This window comes from Armigeres subalbatus, chromosome 2 (genome assembly GCF_024139115.2).
Source record: "Armigeres subalbatus isolate Guangzhou_Male chromosome 2, GZ_Asu_2, whole genome shotgun sequence".
Lineage (NCBI taxonomy): Eukaryota > Metazoa > Arthropoda > Insecta > Diptera > Culicidae > Armigeres > Armigeres subalbatus.
The window spans coordinates 78,446,139-78,466,996 of NC_085140.1; the positions used below are offsets into that span (position 1 = coordinate 78,446,139).

The window sequence follows — 20,858 nt, forward strand, 5'->3', positions numbered from 1 at the left end:
TTTTAATTTGAATAGGAAATTAAGACAAACAATTTATTAAATATTGCACAAGTGAAATACTCCCTTATAAAAAGACACACACATACACACACACAATTTATCAAAACATTTAATAGAACATATGTAATTTAATGTGTGGTATCTAAGCATCGGACAAGACAAAATAAAAACACTCGGATTGAAACCGCTTGTTTGAATATAGTTCATCGTCAATAGATGAAAAACAATTTAAAAATGGCTCTTTTGACTATAGAGTATCTATGACATAAATTATTTTTCTTCGTCGAATAAAGCTACACTTTGTAGGTGTGCGCTGGATGGTCGGATGCGTGTATCGACGACAAGGTTGATTATCCGTCAACAGAAAAAAAAAATACATTTGAAACTTTTTTCGAATTCATTTTCAAAAGAAATTTGAATAAATTTTGATAGTATATTCAAATGAATTTCCAGAGGAATTTTCAATACACTCCCAAGGGGAAATTCGAATAAATGTGAAGACTAATCACTATGTAATGAATTTCCCGAGGCATTGCGAAAGAATCTCCCGAAAATATTCAAATCAATGTCCCTTGCAAATTCAAATCAATTTCCAGAGAATTCGAATAAATATGAATGAATTTTCCGTGAAAATTTGAATGTTTTTTTCTGAGAAAATTCAAATGATTTTCCCGAGGAAATTTAAATGAATTTGCTGACGAAATTCTAATGAATTTCTCACTTGTGGAAATTCGAATGAATTTCCCCGTGATAACTAGAATGAATTTCCCATCAAAGTTCAAATTAACTTACCGTGACTTACCGTTACTTACCGTAACTTATGATCACAGATAAACAGGTGTAACCCTGAGGAAATTCACATCGACCATGAGCTCAACGGTCGTTTTAAATTCAACTGCTTGCGAGTTTCACATCAAGGGACGCGCGCATCGTATACCTTTGTATTTGACATCTCACACTAGCGCCCTATGTTGACATTGTCGTACTAAACTTTGTTCGTACAACATGCACGTTCATTCCCTGTGTCGCATCGGATTGAGTCAGACGTGAACATCTGCATCTCTTCACGCGAATTAGAGTTTCGTTTCCAAGTGCGCTTTAATTAAACGCGCGATTTTGCTACTGCCGAAAACGGCACCGGACTCTTCGCAAGGTGAATTCCTGGCGGCCAGAAGGAAGCGGGCTGCAATTGGTAAATCACCAGCCGGTGATCATTGCAGTGCCGTGACGGAGTATCATCCATCCCAAACGACGACGTCGTACCCGGTACCTACAAGCAGCAACAACAAAGCTAAGTACCTAACAGCATTCTATTGTCTGCATACGGCATCATTCCACGCTGTTCTGTTTCCACAGCGTGGAGTTGGTTACATTTTTTTTTCAAACAGAAAGAATCGGACAGTGCAGAAAGAGTGGGCATTAGCCTGGTCCAAAAAAGTTTTTTTTTTTCTTAAATAAATTTATTTAAGTTTTGTTTTTCTTTGCGTACATGGACGAAGCGAGTGAAGGCGATTTGCCTTCAACAGACAATGTTGTTCGCACGCGATTTTACCAGGCCACATCACCTGGTCCCTGGGTTGTTTATTTCCGGCAGAAAGCGAAAAGCCTTGGTTTTCTAGGCATCAAGCGTGATTTGACGCGTCGTTTTCCGAAAACTGATTTTCATCAGATTAATCGGAACAAACTACGCATAACCGCATCTACATATCAGATTGCAAATGATATTGCTAAAGACAAGGCATACAATACTGAGTGCCCTCGCGAGAGGTCGAAATTGAAGGCGTGATAAACGCAGCGAGCCTGACTTGCAAGGATGTACTTGCAGGAAAAGGTCGTATTAAGAACGCCCTGCAATCTACTGTGGATATTCTGGATTGCAAAGAGTTGCATTCAGCAGCCATGGTAGATGGTAAGAAAGTGTATTCTAAGTCAGGTTCGCTTCGGGTGACGTTCGCCGGTTCGATTCTCCCAAAATATGTAGACATTGAAAATATGTTATTTCCGGTGCGACTTTTTGTGCCAAGGGTGTTCAATTGTACCAACTGCAAACAGTTGGGGCACACTGCCGAGTTTTGCGACAACAAGCCCCGTTGTGGCAAATGTTTTGAGAAGCATAGGGAGGAGGCCTGCCAACAACAAGCAACAAAATGTGCTTATTGTGGTTTGGATCCTCCCCATGGTTTGCAAGAATGCCCGGTGTACAGAAAGCGCACCCAAAAAGTGAAGCGCTCGTTGGTACAGCGCTCCAAGCAGTCGTATGCGGAAATGGTAAAGTCGCAAGACACATCCGCAACTGCCAACGCAACGGCTGCTATTTCAGCTGCCGTTCAAGTTAGTGATTTTTATGATGTTATTTCCATTGACGAATCGGACTCTGACGTAGCCGATATGGATGATTCTGCGGAGGTACACGTACCCGAAAAGAGGAAGAAACTGTCTTCCCGGGATTGCGCCGTAAGAAAACAAAAATCATCCCTAGAAGCTTGCCGAAATCTGATGGTAATGGGGGATTATTTAAAATTCCGAAGCAGCCAGTCTATACTGCGCCTTTTGACCCATGTTGCAGTAAGACATTCCCGCCATTGCCTAAAACTGATGTTACAAAGAAACATCTGTCAAGGAATATCTCAGAGCAGAAAACTGCTACTCGCACTTCTAAGAAAATAATCTCGTCCAAGCGAGGATTGATATCCTTTAAGGACCTTGTGGATCGTATTTTGAACTTATTCAATATTCCGAATTCATTGAGGCCAATTATTGACCTCTTTATTCCAACAGTAGAAAGTTATCTGAAGCAATTGATTGTTTCATGGCTCTTCTTGCAGGACTTGTATCTTTCGATGGATAATACGGCCATACAAGATACAATCACTGTGCTGCAATGGAACTGTCATAGTCTGAAAAATAAATTGGACGTGTTCAAGTTTTTAATTCGCAACTCCGATTGCGATGTATTTGCACTCTGTGAAACATGGCTTTCTTCTGAAGATGAAATCAACTTCCACGATTTTAATATTATTCGCCAAGATCGGAATGATCATTATGGTGGCGTTCTTTTGGGAATCAAAAAATGTCACACTTTCTACAGAATTCCCATTCCGACTGTTAATGGTTTAGAAATCGTCAAGTAAATGTAAAGAATAAAGATCTTTGCATAGCTTCAGTGTACATTCCTCCAAATGCCTCTCTTAATCGTCGGCATCTTTGGAGCGCAGTCTCTCTTCTCTCATCCCCAGTTTTAATACTGGGTGATATGAATGCACATGGTATTGCTTGGGGCGAAACTAGAGACGATAACAGAGCGCCTATTTTCTATGATTTGTGCGACGATTTCAACTTGAATATTTTGAACACAGGTGAAGTAACTCGAATAGGACCGAATGGTCAACAAAGCCGTATTGATCTGTCTTTATGTTCAAATTCACTATCATTAGATTGCACGTGGAAGGTAATCCAAGATCCCCATGGTAGTGACCACATGCCGATAGTCACTACAATCAAAAGTGGCTATCAAAGATCAGAGCCAGTTAATGTTCCTTTCGACCTCACGAAGAACATTGACTCGCAAAAATTTGCATCGGCGGTAAAAATTGGTGTTGAATCAACTCTTCCACCATATCGATTCCTTACCGAAGTGATTTATAAATGCGCACTAGAAGCACAGAAACGACGTGTTCCAAGTATATCAGTCATAAGATCACCGTTTACTCCTGGACGGGATGATGAATGCACTAAGTTGTATTCTGAAAAATCTTATGCCTTCAAGGCTTTTCGTAAACACGGAAGGTTTGAGCTTTTTGAAGAGTATTTGAGGCTTGAATTATTATTATTATTTAATCAGACTAAGATTTGAGGCTTGAAAGAAAGCTCAAAAATCTTCTCAAGGCTAAAAAACGTAGCTACTGGCGACGTTTTGTCGAGGGACTATCGCGAGAAACCTCAATGACAACACTTTGGAAAACGGCCCGCAATATGCGGAACCGTATCTCCACCAACGAGAGTGAAGAATACTCCAATCGATGGATATTCAACTTCGCAAAAAAGGTCTGCCCAGATTCCGTACCAGCAGAACCGCTATTTCGAGAATCAGTCACTGATCCCGGTTCTTTGGGTGGACCATTCTCAATGCTGGAACTTTCCATGTCTCTTCTTTCATCGAATAACTCTTCCCCGGGATGCGATAACATTAAATTCAACCTTCTGAAAAACCTCCCTGATATCGCTAAAGGACGATTACTTGACCTGTACAACTGTTTCATGGAGTACAACATTGTGCCACCAGAATGGCGACAGGTGAAAGTAATAGCTATTCAAAAGCCTGGGAAACCAGCGTCTGATCACAATTCATACCGACCGATTGCCATGCTATCATGCATGAGAAAGTTATTGGAAAAAATGATCCTTTCAAGAGTCGACCATTGGGTCGAACAAAATGCATTACTCTCAAATACTCAGTTTGGTTTTCGAAAAGGTAAAGGAACAAACGATTGTCTAGCGTTGCTCTCTTCAGATATTCAGCTGGCCTATGCGCACAAGGAGCAATTGGCTTCAGTATTCTTGGATATTAAGGGCGCTTTTGCTTCAGTTTCCATAGAAGCACTGTCAGACAATCTGCACAGTAATGGATTACCCGTTATTTTAAATAATTTCAATTGGTTGTGTTTACTAGAAAGTGGAATCCTGCTCAACTGAAACTAAAGCTGTTGAATGATGACATCAACCAATCTTCATCTTCTAAATACCTTGGGGTCTGGTTTGATTCCAAGTGTACCTGGAAAACCCATATTGATTATTTGATAGATAAATGCCGGAAAAGGATACATTTTCTACGTTCTATATCCGGAACGTGGTGGGGTGCTCACCCGGAAGACCTCATCAAACTCTATAGAACGACTATTCTCTCTGTTTTAGAGTACGGCTCTTTCTGCTTCCTCTCAGCAGCTGATTGCCACCTAATTAAATTGGAACGAATTCAATATCGTTGTTTGCGTATTGCTCTTGGCTGTATGCATTCAACGCATAACATGAGCCTGGAGGTGCTTGCTGGAGTCACTCCTTTAAAAGCACCGTTACTGGGAACTCTCACTTAGAATACTGATCAAATGTGGGACAAGTAACAAACTTGTCTTAGAAAATTTCGATAATATCCTTGAACTGATTCGTCAGTCAAGATTCCTGAGAGTCTTTCTCAACTACATATCGACAGATCTTTGTCTTTCATGTTATAATCCACCTGGAGTTAACTTCATCAACGACAGTTCCTCCATTGAATACGATCTGTCCATGAAACATGCAATTCATGGAAATCCAGATCATCTTCGAAATCATTCAATTCCCCTATTTTTATGAAAAATATGAACATGTCAATTGCAATAACAGATATTTCACTGATGGTTCTCGCATCAACGGATCCACTGGCTTCGGTGTCTTCAATGTAAATTCAACCACCTTCCGAAAACTTCAGGAACCGTGTTCGGTTTATGTTGCTGAGCTGGCAGCAATTAACTTCGCTTTGGGGATTATTTCCGATCAGCCCATAGACCATTATTTCATCTTCTCGGATAGTCTTAGTTCTATCGAGGCACTCCGGTCGATGAAACCAGTTAACCACGCATCTTACTTTCTTACAAAAATAAGAGAGCAGATGCGTGATTTGGTCGAAAGATCATTCAAGATTACCTTTGTATGGGTCCCATCCCATTGCCTAATCTATGGCAATGAGAAAGCGGACACGCTAGCAAAGGTGGGCGCAAAGGAAGGTGAAGTTTATGATAGACAAATCTCGAACAACGAGTTTTTCCCATTAGTCCGTCAGAGTACTCTTCAAAATTGGCAAATGAATTGGTCACACAACGAACTTGGACGGTGGCTATTTTCTATAGTTCCTAAAGTTTCTGCGCGAGCGTGGTTCAGAGGTGAGGACTTGAGTCGAGGCTTCATTCGCGTGATGTCGAGGCTTATGTCCAATCACTATTCACTAAACGCACATCTGTACAGAATAAACCTTGTCGATAGCAACTTATGTAGGTGCGGAGCCGGTTACGATGACATCGATCACGTAGTCTGGTTCTGCTCGGAAAATGGCGCCTCAGAGAGCAATTATTGGATACCCTTGTGGCCCGAGGTAAACAACCCTTCAGGGAAGTAAGAGGTGTATTGGGAGATCGCGATGTGGATTATATGCAGGCCATCTATGCCTTTCTTCGCTCGGCTGATATCAAAGTCTAATGCCCGTGTTTTTCTCTTTCTCAGTTTTTTTCTCCGTTCGATTCTGTTTTTCTGTTCCGTGTACCACAAAGCCCTGGCCATCCGGAAGATGCTCCATGCCGAACAAAAATCGAGCACGACGCCACGCAAAACCGTTTCCAACGTCAAATGCCCGGATGAGCAGCTGGAATAACCTAAACCCATATTCCTACCCCGTCCGTCCTGAATTAAGTAATTTTAACCTTGAGTCACCACGAGTATTATGGTCTACGTCCCTTTTCCCTACTAACTGTTAATGATAAGATGATACTGATTGTAAACATATCATACTTAATTATTGCAGCTCCACAAAGTGTCACACACGACTGAGCCTACCTAATAAATGAAATGGTGAAAAAAAAAAAACATGCACGTTGCGTGCTGGTAAAATTACTGGGCGATGGATTTTAAAACAAATTGTTCTAGCTGTTACGTCTGTTTGTCTGTGTTATGATTTTCCCGAAGAAATTCGTAAACTCCAATAAACTTCCCGTGAATATTCAAATGCTTTTATCGTGGAAATTTTAATGATTTTCCGATGTTAATTTGAATGAATTTAATTTTTCGTGAAAATCGAATAAGTTTCCGTGAACATTTGAATGAGTTTCCCATAAAAATGAGAATGAATTTCCGGAGATAAATCGAATAAATTTTCTGTAAACATCCAAACAATTTTACCAAGGAAATTCGACTGAATTTCTGTTGAAAATTCGATTGAATATTCCGAAGAAATACGAATGAATTGTTCGAGGAACGCGAATGATTTTTTCGAAGAAACTCAAATGAATTTCCCGTGAAAATTTAAATAACTTTCTCGTAGAAATCCGAATGAGTTTCTATAAAAAATGAAAGAATTTCCCGTGGAAACTCGAATGAATTTTCCGAGGAAATTCGAATGAATAGCAACATAGCTGGAGGTCGAAAATTATAAATTATGAAGGCTACCATTGCTGACCATACCCATCTTCTCCGCTATAAGAGAAAGGGACGAAATGATGATATGACCAAGGTGAATACAAACAGGTGTAGCAGTATGCCAATTTCATGATTCAGCCATCTTGGATTTTTGTATGGGGCAGCCACCGAGTTTGTTTATGTTTTGCACTGAAAATGAATTTTTCACCCCCGCGCTAGTCTCTTCCATCTACTGACGAAGTGAGTGAACTCTGATATAAGAACCCTGGATATGACATCTACTTAAAGAGAGGCCAGTAACTCACCGACGCCATCTTGGATGTCAAGGAGTTGGATTATTGATAAGGAATATAGTTTAGCAATATCATCATAAGCAAATGATATAGTAAGTGTGAACGGACGTTGGGAGTGACCATGTTAAGAAATTTATGTCACTATATGTTGATTTTTCTGGGATTACCCCACACTGGGACAGAACCGCCTCGCAGCATAGTGTTCATTAGGCACTTCCACAATTTTTAACTGCAAGGTTTCTAAGCCAGGTTACCATTTTTGCATTCGTATATCATGAGGCTAACACGATGATACTTTTATGCCCAGGGAAGTCGATACAATTTCCAAACCGAAAATTGCCTAGACCGGCACCGGGAATCGAACCCAGATACCCTCAGCTTGGTCTTGCTGTGTAGCCGCGCGTGATACCGCACGGCTAAGGGCGAAGCCAGAGTAAACGCGACGTGCGATGCGACGCGACAGTGCAATTTGACAGCCTGTTGATAATGATTGTTATTCTTTTAAGTGAGTCGCGTCGCGTCGCATCGCTCGTCCCGTTTACTCTGGCTTGCCCCTAAGGAGGGCTAATTGGGCTATATAAAAGCGCCATTAATAGAGAGAAATCGAGAAAAATAATAAGAAATATATTAAAATCCCTTTCCCCTTTTTGTTTCTACTTGGAATTATTGAGTAATAGAATATATGCCTTTGGTAATAGACTAACAAGTGAGAATCAAGTACGTGAAAATTAATAATGTTTCCCAAAAACGAAACATTCTAAAACCGTTTCGCATCAATGAAGAAGATTTGGGTAATCTCGGGCGCATTCTGTAGCCGTATAGTTGCGAAGGCCGACGGAGGTCCTTCGTAGTTTATTCGGCTAAAAGTACCATTCTAGCGTACTGGGGGTCGTGGGTTCAAGTCCCATCGAAGGAAAGTGGTTACCTCCTATACATTTTTCAAATCAAAATCGTCCACATAAAGTATGTATTTACATCTGAGTTTTCAGAACATAGTAAACAGAACATTGAAGCTGATGATTAAGCTTCATGCTGAAGCTGATTAGATAGGAAGAGCTTGTACAGCACGGCGTCCTGCCATACGGAGTCATACGCCTTTTCAACATCGAGGAGAATCATACCAATGGATTTCCCATTAGGAATCCGCGTTGCGTCTTCTGCTTTATGCGAGCGAATTTGTGGACCGTTAAGTATCCCGGTTTGAAACCAAACTGCTGGGTGTTGAATGACTTCCTCTGGTTGAACCGGACTTTCGAATACTTCACTCTGCTGCTTCACTCACGGCTGCTCAGAAGACTTGTATCAGTTTCCTGATCTATTTTCCGAGCGAAGGTACTCCAGCTCACCTTGTCGAAACAGCTGATGAGCTTACCAGTCGGAGCTAATAGAATGTCAGCATCGATGATAAAGATTACAGGCAGATGGTCAGACGACAGTTCGATGTGCGATTTCAGCTTTGACCTCTGTACTAAGTTGTTTGAAATAACAAGATCCAAGGTTGATGTCCTCCATCACCCATAAGGGTAGCGGGTGGTACTATTGGCGGCGGTGGTACTCTTGGCACAAAATCTATCCACATCCTGTGTCGCTCGTTCATATCTCCTTCCAGAAAGTAGGGTCCATCGTTGTTGCTATGCTGACGTATATATCGTCTAAACTGGGAGCGTGTTGCCCTGTTTAATCTAGAACTATCTAGAACTAGGGCTATCCCCAGTCAACATTTTGGTACCTATAACTCTTGATATAGGTTATTATATAGGAACCAACTAAATCGTATATAATGCACAGATTGGCTATAAGCGTACCAAAGTGGAGGCGATATAGGTACACACGAATTTTATTTCACGATTTTTCCCGACATCATACGAACAGTATTACGATTAAACATTAAAATATAAGAAATAAAAAAAATCTTACCAGCACCAAGTCTTGAACATGCGATCTTTAGATCTGCAGGCGGATACTCTACCACTGCACCATGCTGCACATCTTGAAGTGAGTTGGATTTTTGTCCAACATAAACTACCCAATTTATATCTTTACAACTGCTTGAAACTTCTGCAAGCCATTTAGACTGAAGTGGTTTCGATTGTATTACGATTAACGTAGACATTCATTCGCACTGATATAGGATATTGCAAGGAATATAAGTCATTATGAGTTTTTATTCACACAATTACGATTGATTTTCACTATGGTAAAAATTATCGTATATGATACATTCAATACAACATTTGTCGACAATAATCTGATAAAGTTTGATATGCAGTGCGATTTAGATTTTTAATGGACGCAAATGCGACTTTATTTGCTGTTTGTTATACGATATGTGGTTTACTGGGTCTCATTTACAGAGCATTGATGGATTGTTGTGATGGATTTGTTGAATAAATCTTAAAATGCACCATATCACAGCCAAAAATAAATAAACTTACCCAGTTTTCACACCGATTCTCTGAGGAATATATTAAGGTACCCCGGGGCAAGTGAAAATACGGGGTAAGTGGGTACTATAACTGTAGATGAATCCATGAACGTTTTCAATGGTAACAATGTTCTAGGAAGATGAAGCAGAACTATGTACGAGTTCACCCGACACAAAAATTGGAATCAAAACCATTTAAGGTACCACACTAATCCTATTGCTTGATCATGACTTTAAACTACCGGAAAAATCTATCACTTTTATTTTAATTCAATGGATTTCCAACTAAATAGTCGTTTCTAAATAAATCATTGATGTGGAAAGTGAATATTTTGAGCAATTAAATAATTGTGTGACATCGAAAACGATTTAAAAATTTTAATTAAAGCCAAAATCTGCCATTTTTATTTGCCCTTGACTTTTAACATACATGGGGCAAGTGGGACATATTTGAACAATATTTTTGATAAAGCTATTTTAATTGTTTGTAGATGGTTGTCTAGTGAAAAATAACTTCGTCATTCATATATCTTATAGATCTGAATCAGATGCAGTTTGATTTCGTTGTTAAAAAATATTGTACAGTTATTTACCAAATGTGTATTTACATTCTGAAAATTATCTCCCGCATGAGGAATAGCAATAGCTGTAACTATGCGATATTCTTCTGTTTACAGTGCAAATAATCTATTTATTCTACAATAGGTCAACAGGATGTGTCTTGTGTTTTGTTATTTTCAAACTTCGCATCAGATTTTCAGATAAATAAAGTGCTTAACGCATAAATTGGCTATTTTGTTCTGTTACAAATTAAAAACACTGCGCATCGCCTGAATAGAAACGTTTCTTCTGAAGTATTGATTTATGTAAATTTGTGTTCTGAAAAGAGAAATATTTATTCATACGAAAAGTGAATAAAAATTGCTTATACTTGCCACCTAAAACATTTGGTACAAAAGTAAGCTTACGAAAAACAAGGCAACAGCAAAATAAACAGTAAATCGGCTGTTGTCTTGTTTTCATATCTGCTAACATTATAATCCCTTTCTTGTTGTAAAAATAAAGTCCGGCATGCAACCAATCTCCATCGATGATCTGAAAATACTAATACTGAGAAATAATATGACCAGTTTATCTATATTCCTCAAATTAGTTTCGTTCGACAGTAGAAAACAGAATAGGTCCCACTTGCCCCGTTTGAAGGGGCAAGTGGGTCCTGAAGGTAAATTTATGTCTTGCACTACCAATATTTTTGTAATTGAATAAAAGGCCTCCAACACCTCTACACTTCAACAATGGAAGCATATCATGGTGTATCAGTGGTTAATGTTCTGAAATAACCTGTTTTCTAAGTATGCGTGAACAATTTTGCTGAACTAGCGTTTTTTTAGGTCCCACTTGCCCCGGGGTACCTTATTCAGCTTTACTGATGTGTGAAAGTCTATAAATTGTTGTTGTTATTGATACATTGTAGGAGACTGTAACTGGTAGAACGGATATTTTGAAATTGGCTTTCTAAGTCTAATTTAATTAAGAACGGCTAGTTAGGCATAGCCCGACGTTTCGGTCCCGTGCATTTGGACCTTTATCAAGGGATAAACTGTCGGCCGTTTTTTTATTTTATTGATTTCGTCAACCGTTGTAGACTAGTACATTAAATATACACAATTTTCCATTTCAAAATTTTTTATATATACATAGATTATGAATTATAACATATATTTATAATAAAAATTAAATTGAGATTTAATAGTGCAGTTACAAAAATGTTACAATATGTTGCCTTATGTGTTGCGATATCCAGTTGTTTTGAAATATAATTTTAGATTCTGCCGAGACATTGTAAAGTCAATAGTTTCACAGTTTTGGTTGTAAATGTCCATTATTCGATTTAAAGGTCCAAATTTGGCATAATGATAGGTACAAGCGGTATATAGGTATATGAATAAGTTACGATTTCGTAGTTACTTTGAAGGAATATAAAAGTTTAATTTTGAAAAGGATCATGTGAATCAATACGTTGCGAAACGATATCATTTACGAATGAAACAATTGCTATTTCACGCCGCTCTTTTAATGTTTGTATGTCAATAAGCATGCAGCATATTTCTGTGTTGAACTTAGTTAATAATAAAAAAAAACACACTAATAGAGATTAAAAAAAAAAGCAGCATATTTTGTATGATGGGAGTGGAAATGATGTCCAGCCTAATTTACAAAGAGTAAAATTACTTTTGTAAATATTCTAATCTCTATTCGTGCGTGATTAAGAAAGGAGATCATACCATACTGCAGTATTCCATTATTGATCTAACATAAGCTACATAAAGTGTTTTAATTGTATATTGGTCACGCCTAGAACCTTAGCATGTTATTACCCTTGTGAATGATTGTGTTGTAATGGGCTACGAAAGAAAGTTTAGAGTCTAAGAATCTAATTACTCCTCACATTTGTCCACATTTTTATCTCCTAATGCAATTGAAATGGTGTTGGTCTTTTCTGCTAAATGATATTAGGTTGCATTTATTTACATTCAGTTCTAATAGGCTTTTCTTGCACCATATAGAATCAGTCTATTTCCTTGCGGAATACATTGATGTCAACTTCATCACTTATTTCCTGAAAGAGATTGAAGCAGATTCGTTGAGGTCGAGCGACCTTTAAAAAAGACGTGTTGCGTTTCAGTGATTCTATTTTTAATTTGCAAAAAAAACTTTTCGTTGACAAAAAATTAGTCTAAAAGTTTCAGAATGCAAGAGATAAGGGCTATGTCACGATAATTACGTACGTCTGATTTACGGCAATATTTTAATATTGGTACTAGGAAAGAGCTTTTCTATATTTTTTGGAAGGTTTCTGATTCCACAGATTTATTAAAAAGCCAAAATAGTGGAGTAGCGAGTTTTTTTTGCTAAATTTTTCAGAAATGGTGGTGGAATCGTGTCCGGGCCAGGTCCCTTTGAAGCATCCAAGTTCATTAGAGCGACGAAAATTTCCTGCACTTGAGTTTGGTTTACACTAACATCCTTGAAAAATTCTAGATAAAATGCAAAATAATCGCGGTCGCTATGTTCTTTCGAAAATGTAGTAGATTTCTTGGAAAAAAATGGCAAATAAATTGCAGTTTTTTCCGAGCTATCCCCAACATTTCCGTCGAGATGCATTACAGATGGAAAATTGTCCGATTTTAATTTTGTTTTTACGTACATGATTATAATTGGAAAAGTTCTTCGGACAGGACTGATGTATTACTGATGACAAAATTCAGTTGGTCAAACATTTCCAAATATTTTGCTTCACTCTCTTCTTGCTTGTAAATTTTATGTGCTTTTTGTTTGCGATTTTTTTAAATATTTTTTTATGTGGATATTTTTTGTATTTCTTTGTCATCGTATTTTCTTTAATGGAATTTCTCTTTAGATATATGTTGTAAAGTTTCGTTAAAATTTTAAGCAGCAGTTTCGATATTTCCTTCATTTCTTATAATTGACTACTAATTAATACTACTCAATATTAGTTTAATTCTTCCATAGTCTGCTGATTGGTATTCGTACTCCTCTGGAGGGAGTTGTGATAAAATTTGTTCAGCAAATTGGATAAAACTTTCATAGTCCTTTTATGAGCATGGTCAGGGGGAAAATAAACTGTGGCGAACACGTGTGTTTCACCTGCAATGCATGATTTAGTAGTAGTAATAGCTACAAGAATTCCTCCATCTGTTTTTCAATTGTACTCATAACAATTTCTGTCGTTTTGAAATACATTAAAGCTGCTTCCAAAAGCTTCTCCACTTATACGCTTTCATCCCAGCTAGTTTCGGTAGCCAAAATGGCCGAAAAAGGTGTGCTTAATATGTTTTTATAAATTTTCTTAATTTTATCTGGATGCGATTGAAATCTTGACAATTGATATATGTATTTATGAAGTATATTTCCGTCACACTCTGTTTAAATTCTGAAGAAGTTTTTGGCAGTCCGTATTGGCGATAAGATTGAAGGCTTGCTGCGGCTGGCCCAATTGAAGATGTTCAGGAGACGATGGTATTCCTTCAGACGCAAGGAGCATCCCGATGCTGGTGGGCGTCATTCTATCGATGCATACATTTGGGGACTGGTATTTCATGTACGCAAGTTATACCTAACCGAACTGGCTTTTATAAACCGCCAGTCACCTTTCGTAGATTACTACGTCAGACGAACGATGGGTGGCCTCATTGGGTGTAGTTCGAATTAGCCTTCAGGTTTTGATGGTTATTCTTGTTGCTGTAGTTGCTGCTGCTGTTGCTGTTGATTCTGCTGAGTATTAGCGAAAGGTGATTGTGGTTTCCCCTTTTTAAAGTTGATGAAAGAAGGAGCAGGAGCTGCAATTGGTTGTTCGATTGTTATTGGAGGACCGGAAAATTGACTTTTGACCATAAGCAGCAGTTGCTTGTCATTTGGTTTTTTGTTGCTTTCACCACGTCGTTTAACCACGTTATTGATACATAATCGATTATTTGAAGTGTTGTCAGAAATCGAATTTAAAAATATTCAGAAGGAATTGATCCTGCTCCAAGAACTTGCTTTGATATTTGCTATAAATTGTAATGAGATGTTGACATATTAATCACTACAGGTCATTTTGCATAATTATTGCAAAAAGATGTCTACGAAGGTCCAAACACACCAACCGTCCTGTGGAATTATTACGTATGTCAATATATGATATTATATTAACCAAAATATAATTTTGCATCTCATTGCATCTTTACATAGTTGTCAGAATCAAATAAACTTGTCTTATTTGTTCCAATTAATGTCTTCTAATAATTATTTCTATGATCGAAGTTGAGTTTTGCACAATTTAAGTACCTATTCCGCTAAGCTGATGCTATGTTTATAAACTGTTATGGCAAATTCAAGAGAAAGATTCCATAAAAGATTACAAAGAATCTGAAAATTACAAATTTTATCGTCTAACCAATTAACTACACGAGCCTTCTCGAAGGTACGTGCATCATCTTCAAGAAGACACGTGTAGTCAATGTTATTTGTTGTATGGTCTGCAATTATTGAAGTGTCTAAGATAAATAACGATGTAGCAAATAGCATGAAGAAATGGTAAACTTATTTTCATTGAGACCATTCAGACAGTTCATATCAGTTCCTAATGGGTATCACTGCTTCACCTAGGCCTCCTCCATAACTGACTGTGATTTGGAGAACCCTCCACAGTATCGTTATTTATCGTAGTCGATGCACACAAATAGAAATATCTATTTCTATTTGTCGAGGCGAGGCGATTTGTTTCTTGCGCATAGCAGACAACTGGTAAACAACGAATTTATTATCTTGTTTGCTCACCTGGTTTTCCTGTTGGAAATAGCCGTTATTTTTGTCATTAGACACACTTAGTGCTCGTGCCCCTCTGCGATATAAAATTTTATTTGTGTCAGGTCATCGTCCTTGATAAGCATAGTTGCAATTCATTTCAAATCCTATTGATTTATTTATTTTTCATTTTAGGCTGCTGCCAGACACAAGTGTACCTATCTGGTTAATCTGTACGAGAAGGAATTCCTCCTGCAGGGTGGAGATCGAAACTGGTTGAATGGACTTGATTGCATCCCCGCCAAATTACGTGCCATAAGTGACATCAATAAGATTCTAGCCCACAGGCCATGGCTTTTGAACAAGGAGCACATAGAGGTAAGGCGAAGTTTAGAGTTTTCAAATTATTTTGTACTAGACATGTTCTCTTATAATACAGCGTTTGACCAAAGGTCAAAACAGTTGGTCGCTTTCCGAGGTGATGCATGCGATCGTCCTGCTGGCCCACTTTCATTCCCTGTCGTCTTTCGTATTCTCCTGCGGTCTAACTCAGGAATTAAACGCATCTAGTCAACGGATCGAAAACAACAATGTTGTACCCCAAAAGACTGAAACCAATCATAAACATCATAATCATAATCTCCACATTCATCAGAACGGACAGGAAGGTAATTATGCTCTTTATCGAATCGCTTTGCCCATTGGTGGAAATAATGTTCAACGTAGATGCTTTATATCTGCAGCAATCAAACCGCCACAATCCGAGGTCACCGTGGACGCGTTGATGCAGCGTATGAAGAAACTGTCGGAAAACAACACGGAGTGCACCGAGACGGAGCTGAGCAATCGGTTCAAGAACGTCGAACTTCAAGCCGCCGAACTGCCGGCGGTGGTTCCACGGGACCCAACGACGGAACCGCCCCAACAGATTGGACGCTACGTGGATGACTCGAACTTCACATATCAGGACTTTGCCCGGCGCGGTGCGGAGAATATTCCGCAGACCTTCCGGATACAGGACTACTCGTGGGATGACCACGGGTTTTCGCTTCTCAATAGGTGAGCTTCATTTGAAATTTAACTTATCCTATTGTTAACTTAGATTGTTAATGAACACTTACGACTTACCTTATTTCTCTTCCTGTCTTCAGTCTTTACAACGACGTTGGTGTCTACCTGGACGACAAATTTCGACTTGCATACAACCTCACATACTACACCATCGCCGGGCGGACCAACGTGGACACGTCCAAGTTTCGCCGCGCCATCTGGAACTACATCCAGTGCATGTATGGCATCCGGTACGACGACTACGACTATGGCGAAGTGAATCAGCTGCTGGATCGTGCGCTAAAAATGTTCATCAAAACGGCTTGCTGCTTCCCGGAGCGGATCACCAAAACCGACTACGACAGCGTGCTGGTTGAGCTGCAACACAGTGAGAAGGTGAGTTATGAATTTTGCAAAAAGAGCTTAAACTAGACTAATATGAATATTTTGTAATCGAAGGTTCACGTGAATCTGATGATCATGGAGGCACGCAACCAGGCGGAGCTGCTTTACGCACTACGTGAAATTACGCGCTACATGACATGATGCGGAGAACAGGAACGTGGTCAGGGCTGAACGCCCGACCGAGGCGAGATTGTTGTTTGTAATATGCAGTTTTTGTAAGTCATTTAATTTGATATATGATTATTTTATAAATTGTTGTTACGTAACAGTAAATTAAGAAACAGAATTTATACAACACAAAAATCGTAAACAAAGCTAAGCGTCGTTCAGAGGTCCCAACAAATGGTAGAAGATATTGTGCCACGCTTAGGTGGGATTAATAAGAGTGAGTGAGCTGAAAGGAGAGCAAGTAATAAGAGAGAAGGAATATTCATCTGGTGATATAATTGTAGAGATAAAAAAAGTAAAGAAGGAAGTAACGTGTCTAACAAGGCTCCGTCGACGATTTTGAATGGACAAAGCTTCAGGGCATTGAAGTAATTTTAAAACGTCCCTATTTAGGATGAGCTATAACATTAGTTGTTTGTTTTAATTTGTAGCTAGGAACAACAAATGATACAATACATAAATTGATACAACAGCGAGAAACAATGGTCGCACAAATAGACATTTCGCTGCATTCACAGCAAAAAACAGTCAACGAACAGTGCGTTGGCCAAATGGTTGTTAGGATGGAAGAAGAATGGCTTGTTCGATGGTGTTCCACGTTCCGATTTAATTGATCTCAGCTCAGGTACGAAGTCAAAATTGCCAGTGATTTAGCGATACCCTCTTACAATGTTGTGTATATTTATTTTAAACTATGACGTGAACGTTCTCTGAATACCACCGGATAATGCTGTGCAAAACCTATATTGTTCCGAGAATATGAGTCATTGGATGCCAAATTGTGACGAAGTGAAAACTTTGGTAAATATCTGCAAATTTCGTTCGAAATGAAGCTTTTAACGACACCAATAGAGAATTTTAACTCGTTCGTAAATATTAATTTCTTATGTGAAAATGTGTTCGAAAATAGTCTTTTTATTTGTCTTTAAACGAATTAGTACTATGCCAATTAACTCGTCTTTCAACAAGTGAAAACATTCCAGATCTAAATAATTTTCTATGAACGAACGTGAAATTATCAAACCCCAACCTTGTGTGAATGCTTAGACACATTGACGATCCAGGTGATACTTGATCTCTGTCGTCCCTCCTTCACTTATAAAAAGCCCAGTTTTACTTTACCAGGTTTCAATTGATTCTTTCAAACTCCTGAAATCTTTCGAAATAAATGCTCCACTACAATCTGACCTATTTTATTTGCTTAACAACTTTCACTTCCTAGTAAGTATTTCGATTCTTTTTTTATTCCAATTTCTCAAAAACAGAAAAAAATAATAATTAAGTATTTTTACTCCAAATTAATCCTTAGATGTAATAAAAAAAATTGGAGACTTCAAGAGATTTCTATTGTTTTGAAGACTTTCCTATAGATTCAAACATCTATTCAGGAGATCTCAGGTCGCTTGATTCATAAACGAACACTTCCCAACAAACATTTTTACTGTTGTCAAATGAAACGAAATTATCACAATTCACAACAGAAGCCGCAACTCCACAAAGGAAGTAAAGTTAGTTTTCTTTTGCATTGATCCGAAGAAACTTGTGCTTGGTGAGCGTCCACTGAGAACATAACTCGAAGTAGCTTAACAGCTCTTTGTTGTCGGAAAATCTAGAGTAAAAAGGCCCACCCATGGGAAAACTTCCAGCGAAAGTTCCTGAGGAATTTCTGAAGAAACTTTCGGAGGAGTCAGGGAAGAGCTTCCAAAGGAATTCCTGGAGGAACTTATGGAGATATGCTTGAAGGAACTTGGAAACTTCCGGAGGAATTCCTGGAAGAACTTCCGGGGAGTTCCTGGATAAACTTCTGAAGCAACGCCTGGACGAACTTCCGAAGCAATTTATGGGGCAACCTCCGTTTGGCTGAATGCTATTTGGCCGAAGGCCACTAGGCCGAAAGTTGTTTGGCCGAATATACCATTTGGCCGAACGGACCATTAGGCCCAAAGTCATTTGGCCGAATGAATCATTTAGCCGAATAGGCCATTTGGCTGAAATAGTCGTTTGGCCGAATAGCCATTTGGCTGAAAAAGTCATTTTACCGAATAGGTTATTTAGCCGAATGAGACGTCTCACTTCTTACTTCGCAATACTTACTTTTCACAGCGAGAAGTGGGAAATAAGTAGTGAGAAATGATACGTCTCACTTTTCACTTCGGCCAAATGACCTATTCGGCCCAATGACCAATTCAGGAAAATAAGCCTATTCGCAGCTATGGGAAAACTCACTTACTCACACGAACAACACGGATTTAAAATCCCTATCCACCAGCGAACACACGATTGCAAAATGAATGCTACTCAACCCAACAGCGAATAAATGAAACCACAGATAGTGCGAAAAGAAATTGAGAGATGAGAATGAACCAATGTGTAGTGAGTGCAGCAGAAAACACTGAGTTGGACTCAGAAGATTGATTTAATTTAGACTCAATGATTCGTTTTGCGGCCTGATTCTTTCTGCCGAATCATCACTCACCACTCAATTGCGATTCCATCCGTTTACGAACCGAATGTAAACAAATACTCGGCTGTGCGTCATTTGCTATCTGTGGGAAAGTTTCGGTGATGAATTTTGTCTGTTTGTTTTTTGGCATGATTCGTTACTAACTGAAGCCAAACGGCAGACAATCGAAATTGAAAATTTTGGAAGGGCTCGTGTACAGTTGCCTAATTTGCGATTGTGTGTAGAGGTGAGTGAAAGCCAAATGTCCTTTCCGGCCAAATGTCTTTTTCGGCCAAATGCCCTATTCGGTCAAATAACCTTTTCGGCCAAATGTCGTATTCGAATAAATGTCCTATTCGGCCAAATAACCTTTTCGGCCAAATTACTTATTCGGCTAAATGTCCTATTCGGCCATAAAGCCTTTTCGGCCAAATTACATATTCGACCAAATGACCTATTCGGCCGGATGACCCGTTCGGCCAAATGGGTTTCGGCTAAATAACCCTTCCCTCTTCCGAAGGCATTCCAGAAGGAACTTCCAAAGGAATTCGTGGGGGAACCCCTAAAGACATTTCTAGAGAATCTTAAGGAAGAACTCCTGGAAGAACTTCCGGAGGAATTCAGGGTGGAACTTCCAAAAGAATTCCTAGCTTCTGAAGGAATTCCTGGAAAAAATTTCGAATAATTTTTTGTTGGAACTTCCGATGGAATTCCTAGAGGAGCTCCCGAAGAATCTCTTGAAGAATTTACCGGAAGAACTCCCGGAGGAATTTCAGGAGGAACTTTCGGAGGATTTCCTGGGGAAGCTTGCAGAGGAATTCCTGGGGCAACTTGCGGAGGAATTCGTGGCAGAACTGGAGGAACTTCTGGAGGAATTTTGGGAGGAACTTCTGGAGAAATTCCTGGAGGAACTTTTCGGAGAACTGACTGAAGAATTCCTGGAAAACTAGTGGAAGATTTTCTGGAGGAATTTTCGAAGAAATTTCTGGAAGAGCTTCCGAAGAAATTCCTGGGGAGCTTTCGAAGAAATTCCTGGAAAACTTGCAAAGAGATTCCCGTGAATTTCACGAAGGAATACTTGAAGAAATGTTAACTTCTCAACTGTCAAAAACCGTATGCTTCCTGGGTTGCTTAAACGTTTCACACAGATTACAAAACGCAAACGCAAACGCAACGTATCCATTGTGCTCCGGCCTTAAGTCCGAGCTATTTCAAGTAAGTTCGAGCTGTCTCATTAGACAGCCTTATTAAATATTTGAAAACGATCGAAATACTTTAAGGTCACTCCTCACGGAATCCTAGTTTCAAAGTGCTCGCGTTTTCGGAGCCACACCACTCGATACGGAAGCAACGCACAACTGTCATTTTTATTGTTTCACGCATGCTGCGACGCAGCAAAGCTAAATCAACAAAAATTACAGTTGTGCGCCGCCTCCGTATCGAGTGGTGTGCCCCCGAAAACTCGAACATTTCGAAACTTGAATTCCGTGAGGAGTGTCCTTAACTTCACTATCGCCGTGATGAACAAAGCGTCGCCTACTGACGTTGATGCGAACATGCATCTACTTACGGATGCTTTTCGCATGAGCGAAGAATCGCAAGT

General features: G+C 39.1%; 1 protein-coding gene across 4 annotated transcripts in view; it reads left to right on the top strand.

Annotated features, from left to right (window-relative positions):
• Nucleotides 1–17,295, top strand: part of LOC134209339 (sestrin homolog) — a 127,326-nt gene extending 110,031 nt beyond the window's left edge. For 3 of the 4 annotated variants that reach the window (XM_062685328.1, XM_062685326.1, XM_062685327.1), the window contains 4 exons: nucleotides 15,385–15,567; nucleotides 15,629–16,248; nucleotides 16,341–16,635; nucleotides 16,699–17,295. In XM_062685328.1, coding sequence (XP_062541312.1) covers nucleotides 15,385–15,567; nucleotides 15,629–16,248; nucleotides 16,341–16,635; nucleotides 16,699–16,785 — 1,185 coding nt within the window. In that variant the 3' untranslated portion in view covers nucleotides 16,786–17,295. The remainder of the gene's footprint in view (nucleotides 1–15,384; nucleotides 15,568–15,628; nucleotides 16,249–16,340; nucleotides 16,636–16,698) is intronic. The other variant, XM_062685329.1, reaches the window with a different exon arrangement.
• The last annotated feature ends 3,563 nt before the right edge of the window (nucleotides 17,296–20,858 follow it).